The 7,697-nt window shown below is 25.4% G+C and overlaps 1 protein-coding gene across 2 annotated transcripts; it reads right to left on the bottom strand.

The window, feature by feature from the left end:
• Positions 1 to 11: 11 nt before the first annotated feature.
• Positions 12 to 7,683, bottom strand: Pgls (6-phosphogluconolactonase). Of its 2 annotated transcripts, none has more exons than XM_072900265.1 (4): positions 7,331 to 7,683; positions 4,742 to 4,942; positions 3,749 to 4,032; positions 12 to 2,892 (listed from the first exon to the last, which is right to left on the bottom strand). In XM_072900265.1, the coding sequence occupies exons 1-4, from the start codon at positions 7,452 to 7,454 to the stop codon at positions 2,785 to 2,787; spliced, it is 717 nt and encodes a 238-aa protein (XP_072756366.1). In that variant the 5' UTR covers positions 7,455 to 7,683; the 3' UTR covers positions 12 to 2,784. The 2 variants fall into 2 exon arrangements, with proteins under 2 accessions (XP_072756366.1, XP_072756365.1); XM_072900264.1 differs by having other exon boundaries at positions 12 to 2,895; positions 7,331 to 7,679.
• Between the last annotated feature and the right edge of the window lie 14 nt (positions 7,684 to 7,697).

The raw sequence follows: 7,697 nt of genomic DNA, 5'->3' as shown, positions 1-7,697 counted from the left end.
TAAAAATGTAATTTCATATCTTGAAGTTTTCATAGAAGCATGATGGAAAAAATCCTATAATAAAAAGAAAAAATATATATATTATTTTAATATGTTATAAAAACGAAAATTATTAACTCAGTGGATTGATTTTTTTTACATAATTTCGCAATTACTATGTATATTATAAATTATACAGTTTTTAATGTTTATTTTGACTTTATTTGATTATTAGTATTTGTAAATGTCAATTTAATTTCATCAGCTATTACAATATTATTATATAAGTATTCGAATTGATATAATTCATTCTCTTAAACAATTTTTGTAAACTTACAAGAATTATTATGTATATTGTGAATTGACATGTATTATAAACATGTACACAGTTGGATATACGTTGTTTATTGATGAACGTTCGGAAAATAGCGATGATAACTCGCGCTCGATAAATACCTTAATTATATTCAAGGACGCGATATAATAGTAGCGATAAACTATACGCAAGAAAAATATTTTATTTTATTTTAATTCAAGTTTTAAGTTTAATTTTAAATTTGATTTTGTCTTATTTTATAAAACTAATAAAAAATGAGAATAAAAAAATAACATTAAAATTAATAAAATCTTATTTTTTTTAAACTAAATTTTATAATTAAATTGAAATTTCTAATAGAAACTAAATTTCTCAACAAGTTCTTTTTAAATCTTTTAGAGAATATTAAATAATAGTTTTCATTAATCTTATTTTTAATTTTAGAAAATTATTAAAATATATTTATTGTGAATAGGTTATTAAATTATATAGAATTGATTTTTCTGATGCAAAAGTATATATTAATTTAAATCTTTTATATATAATTTTTTAATATTAATGATTGTGCAAATTTACATACAGTATACTTTTTATTATATCCTTAAAAAATGAACTACTAGATAAAATTGTTGCTAGTTATTATTTAGTTAATTTAGTTGTATTAAATTATTAGAAGAGAGTTGAAAGCATAAAAAGCTTGATGTTCGTGATAAAATATGCGCCTTTTGATTTAGCTAGAATTTAATTTATAAAACTCTTATATCATATTTGAAAGATTTAATAAAAATAGATATAAGATATATTTCAAATAATATATCCTATTTATTTTTATTGAAAATTTGTTTAAGAATTAAAAATCCTGATAAATTCCATATATGTATTTAAGCCACTATTTAAGTCCCTCAATTAACCATTTTAGTTTATGACACCAAAAGAAATTTATTCTTTTGTTTATATAGAGATTGTCTACAAGAATTTTTAAAAAATATATCTTTATTTAAATAACTAAATAGATGTAAATTAATTACCTTAATTTTTTTAATCTTTAACAAAAAATTATTTCTCAGAAATTAAATCTGTTTTAATTAAAATTAAAGAAAAAACTAAAAAAAGAATTTATTATTTTAAATTATGTCTTTCCCTAAATTCTTGCAAAAAATATACTATTACTTTGCTTATTCATATTTTTTATAAAATATTTTGTATATAAATTAGAGATACAAAAAGTTCCAAGATTGGGAAGATTAAAAAAAGAATAAATCGCGTGTAATACAAACAATTTTTAATACTTACCTGTTCACAATCATTTAAATTCTTTGTCATCAAAATCATTTTAATTCATGAGTCTGGCAATAAAGTTTGTAATTCGAAAGATGAAAGAAAAATGCTAGGAATTCATTTATAGCAATTCAAAGAAACTTTATAGGGAATTGCATTCCAGTTCAGCAATGGGTATGTATGATGTGTATATTGTATATTTCATGTCGCGAATTTTATTGTCAGACTATAGTATAAAAAGTTAAATAATATTAGAAATTAAAAAAATAAGAAATAATAGGACCTTTTTACAGTTCAATAATAAAAAATTAGTTGTGACGTTAAAATTAAAATTGTGCAAATTGTATTGCAAAATTTTTCTTTTATATTAATTATTTTATAATAAAATAAATGTAATAATATTTATCACAAAATATTATAACAATATAATTGTGAATTTATCATTATTTTACTTTATTAAAGGCACTGTGTTCTCTCTGTCTCTTAGGTTTGCAATATATTACACAATACATATATAATTTAATTCATATTATCTATGATTCTCAATTTGTAATAGATAGGCACCATATTTAAATATATTTCTTATTTATAATTTAGCTTGAAAATTTGTGACATCTGGAGTAAATTTTATGATCAATTCATTTGCATTTTTCTCCCTCCCACCCTCTAAAAAAATGAACAGTTTGATGAAGTAAAATGATATATCGTAAATATATTTATAATGAAACAGTTAACAATTTACTTTCTATCTTTGATTCAATTTCTTCGTATTTTATGTTTTATGTATATTTAATAAATTTGAATTAAATTTTTTTGTTACTAAATTACATATTTAATAAATTTTATTATTAAATGCTCTTTTTTTCGATGAAAATGCAAATTTTATTCTTTTATTTTTTTATGTTTTTACAATCTCTGTAAACTAATTTATGATAAAGTTTACATATTTTTATAAACGATATTATTGAGCAATATCAGTCAAAAGTTGCCTATTTGATTTTTTTATGACTTATCTTTACATGCCTTTGGTATGAACACATGCTTATTCAAATCAACTTTAATAGTAAATTATAATGAAAAAAGCATGTATTAAAATATCAAGCTAAATAAAGGCTTATAGTAGAATTATAGAATCTTAATATATAATATGGAATGTTATAAAATTGGTGCAAATCTTGTGTAGCGGTCTTACTTTGGACTAATTTCGCGTTTCAGTCTGAATTAAGTAGCTTGCTTGCTTCTTGATCAAGCAGCCAAAAGAGAGTGCCTTCAATTGGATTCACTCTTGTAGCTGGTAAATCCTCTTTGTCTTTCAAGACCTTCTGAAAACAACAAAAATAACAAAAAAGTACTTTAATACAATCAAAATTAATTGTTTGACTTTCAGTCCTAATTTATACGTGCAATTCTATAATTTTGATCAAGTGGGACATACCCTTCCTTCCACCTATATATGTATGTTCTAGAAATTAAATGGCAAATATCAAGTGAGAGAACAGCGTAAGAAAAATCAAGTCAGAAGGCAAAATTTTACAGAGAATTAAATAGTTGAGATGATAATAGAGAATTTTTAAATAATTTTATAATTTACTAAATAAACATAGATTTAAAGAGAGAAGAGTAACAAGAAGACAATATAGTATTATATATCCACATTCAAGATAGAAATTTAGAAATTAAAAATAGAAGCTAGCTGGAAAATTCAAACAGGAATATCCAGAAATAAGATTCAATAGTACAGATAGAGAGGAAATTTGAATATTAATTATTTCCAAGTTTCCTAATAATTACCACTTCCTCTCTTATGCTGTTCTACTATTCATATTTGCCACATTAACCATGTGACAACATTAGAATGCTGGATACACATGGTATCTTGTGTCTTTTACTCCCTTTAAAGTGGGCCCAAATGTACATTCAAAAGTTGGCCACGATTTAAGATACATATGTATCTTCTATTTCTAAAATAGAAATTTTTATTTCCTTTAAATATATTTTATTACATATTTCTATCAATTATTATTATTAATTTAGCCATCGTTAAGTTACTATTAAAAATATTAAATACTTCTTATTCTCGTGTTTGTAAAAGGTGCAAAAATTGTAAAAATAAATTTAACGTTAATCATTAATAATTGATTAAAATAATTTCATATTTAAAAATTTCATATTTACCTTGACAATTTCGGTCTTGCTGGCACCAGTAGCGATAAATATGCACATGCGAGCGTTATTGATGACCGGCATCGTAAGACTGATCCTACTAGGTGGTGGTTTCGGCGCGTTCAACTCCCATGTGACCCACATGTTCTCATCGTCGAGAGCCCGATGACCCGGAAAGAGCGAGCATGTGTGTCCATCCTGACCTAGGCCCAGCAGCAAACAATCGAATCTTGGTAATCTGTCCGGCGGGAAGAAGAAGGCCATTTTTTTAATGTAATCCTTCGCCGCGTTCTCGGCTACAAATACATATAAATAAATAAATAACAAATAAATAATATAAACAATAATAACTTATAAAAGAATTATAAATGCATGTGTATGATAATACATAATAAAATGAGCAAGAAATATGATATATCATGCAATATAAATATAAATAAAAAATATAAAATTGAAAAAATAATGGAAGATTAAAATAACTGTAAGAAGATGTAGAAGATATTAAAACAATGATGACAATAAATATTTAACTATATATAATAAAAATATATATCAATTATTATAAGGGATGCTCAAAAAGTAATAAACATCACTGCCAGTGTATGTAATCAATTTTTCAAAAGACAACATATATACAACATCAATTTTATAAACTTCTTCATTATTCAGTCCATAACGTCATAAATATTAAAGATTTTAATGATATTAATAGTTTTTGTATGCAAAAACTTTATAACTGTCCAAATCACATTCTTGGCAGGATTAACAATTATTTAACTTATTTTAAATTATAAGGTAATAGAAATATAAATAAAAACAATAAACTGGCAACATAATGATTTCTGATTTCTCTATCAAAATAAGAAGTTTTTGTACATGTAGTCCAATTTCATCACAGGCATATCTGATACAGGTCAATCCTTAAAAAAGATTTGGCCCTTATTTGTCGAATTTTCCTTATTAATATAGAAGCAGAAATAACAGAATTAATCATTGGTCACATACCATTTAATTCTGAATCAATTTTTATGAATTGTTCCTCAGTGACAGGCACTTTTCCAATGAGACAATTTTTGTAGAGGCCAAAATTAGAATCAGAATCCTCTAGAGGCACTACTCGTTCATCACAGAAAAAGAAGCGCCACTTGCTCCAGTCGGTCGTAATATTAGGCAAAGCCTTGGCCAGTAATTCCACCACTGAACCACCTATAAAAACAACAAGTCATTAATTAAAAATTCATTAATTTTTTTAACATCTGTATGGCATACCTCTCTTACTTAATTTTTTAATAAAACTGAACATTTAAAATAATGTTGTAAACATCTAATTACATATATTATACATTGATAGGTATTTCTGAGACATTTGGTATAAACTTTTCAATATAATTTTTATATAATTAAGTATATAAATAGCATTTTGGCCAATGTTTTTTTCAAAACACTTCTTATATAAAGTGAGTCACAGAAATCTAATAATTTTCAAAATAAAAAAATATATATATAACTGAAATATAACTTAAATATTTATTTCTTGTTAAACAACAATAGGATATAAAGTATCATTTATGTATATTACTTAATTTTATTCATTTTTTTTAAATTAAAAAAATTTTTCACATTTGTCAAATGTTCTCCACATTCTATATTGCTCTAGGCTATCATGCAGGTTTTATATTGCTGTTTACATCGTATTGTTTGCTACGACTGCAATTGTTTTCTGTACATAGCCTTGAGTTCATTAAGATATATAAAAAATTACAGCTATACAATATGGTACCAACAGCAATGTAAAATCTATGTGATAGATTAAAGTAATATATATAGGATAAATGCAGAGAACATTTAATAAATGTAAAACTTTTTTTTAATTTTAAAAATTGAATAAGTTCAAGTAATATATTCAAATGATTTTATATCTTATTGTTATCTCTGATAAGAAATAAATATTTAAGTTATATTTTATTTATTTTATTTCATTTTGAAAATTGTCAGATTTCCATGACTCATTCTACATATCTATGCTCTTGCATAAATGCTTATACATTTAAATATAATAATAGTATAAGCTATTTAACCTACAAATTTCGAGAAAATTACTCCACATATATTTATTGCTCCAGAAATGTGAATTTTATCGTCATGCAACATTATATTTGAATATTACTGTCCAATCGATTAATTAATCCGAGCCACGTAGAATGCTAAGCATAAACATGACCAACAATAATCAGAATCACCTAATCAGTAAGCATATCTTTTTAGCTACTCGCTGCATTTTCATCAAAATCTTTTGTATGCGAATTCGTAAAAAAAGATTAAATTTGCAGAAATGCACAAATATAATGCTTAAGTAATTTTTATAATCCACTAATTTATCATATCTGATATGTATATATATGAGCTAATTTTAAATTTATACATATATATATATATATATATCCATTATTTTTTTTCTCTAAGATATTCTTTCTCTTTCATTAATTGATTATGATTTATATCATTATAAAGTAAAAATCTCAATTTTTTGAAATTAAATACTTCAAATATAAGGTTCTTAATATTTAAAAATAAACAAATAGGAAATTAGCGAACAAGAGCCAACGTGGATATTAATGCGTCGATTTCGCAGAAAATAATTTTCTGCAAAATTGATAAGTGCACAAGGCACATATTTTTCTTGGTGTATTTTACCAAGATATTTATTCTCATTTTTGAAAATTTTTTAGAAACCCCTTCTTACCCCCCCCCCCCCTAAAGAAATGTAGACGAGAAAAGATTTGTTTAAAATTATTTTATACAAATTATAGACAAAACTTTTCCAAACATAAAATATACTAAGATAAGAAATATAACTAACAATAAATATGTATAAGAACTAAATATAAGAAAGATATATTATTATAATATAGATATTATTATTATACATATATAGATATCAAAATAAAAACGGAATTTTTTTAGCTAAAAGGATGACAAAGCTAATGTTTCGATTACATGCTAATTTCACATATCGGGTGTAGAAAGTGTAACACTTAACTAAAAGAAAAAAAGACTTCTCATGGCTCTCATGCCAGAGACATGCAAATATCAATTTTGCGAAAACTGTGTTTTGTTTCGTTTATTATTTAATGTTTCATTTATTCACGAATTAATAAAATAATATACAACTCTGCATCCAAAGGTTTATTTCGTGAAGCATGACAATTTGACCTTTAGTGATACTAAAAAAAAAGAACCTGAATTATTTTTTTATGAAAGTTCCGTAGTATATATATATATATATATATATATACAATATATACTACGGAATTTTCATAAAAACCAGATTTCTGTTTTTGCTCTTGTATTAATCATGAAAAAAAATAATTCAGGTTTTTTTTTTAGTATCACTAAAGGTCAAATTGTCATGCTTCACGAAATGAACCTTTGGATGCAGAGTTGTATATTATTTTGTATATATATGTAAAATTATAGAATGCAGAAATTGTGTACACAGGAGACATTGTAGAGCTAAATATAGAAGTACGCAATATAAGAAAAAAAAAGAAGATATACGGGGGATATGGATCGTAAGAAATTGTAGGGGATCACCTGATACTCCGAATCGAAAAAGCCGATCATCACGTGAGATTGCGTCATCGGCGGCGCGAGCGACAAGATTAGAGATCTGCGAGAGTAACTGCTCCTCGTCGTTGGCCACCACTATCTCCGTCATTGCGTACGTTCCGTTGAGGACGAGCGGAGTGAGGTTATCCCGTACATGCACCTTCGAACGTGACAGCTATCGAAACGCGAGTGTGCTGACGATTCGCGTACACGACGACCTACCCTATACCTACAACCTACGTCTACGTTCTGTCCTACAATCGGCACTTGTAACTTGTATCTTGTATCTTCTACACTTTTCGCACTTTCCTCACATCTTCCCAAAGACGCGAGACGCAATCAGATCGAAGGA

This window comes from Anoplolepis gracilipes, chromosome 10 (assembly GCF_047496725.1).
Source record: "Anoplolepis gracilipes chromosome 10, ASM4749672v1, whole genome shotgun sequence".
Classification (NCBI taxonomy): domain Eukaryota; kingdom Metazoa; phylum Arthropoda; class Insecta; order Hymenoptera; family Formicidae; genus Anoplolepis; species Anoplolepis gracilipes.
This window is presented reverse-complemented; position numbering and strand designations above follow the sequence as displayed.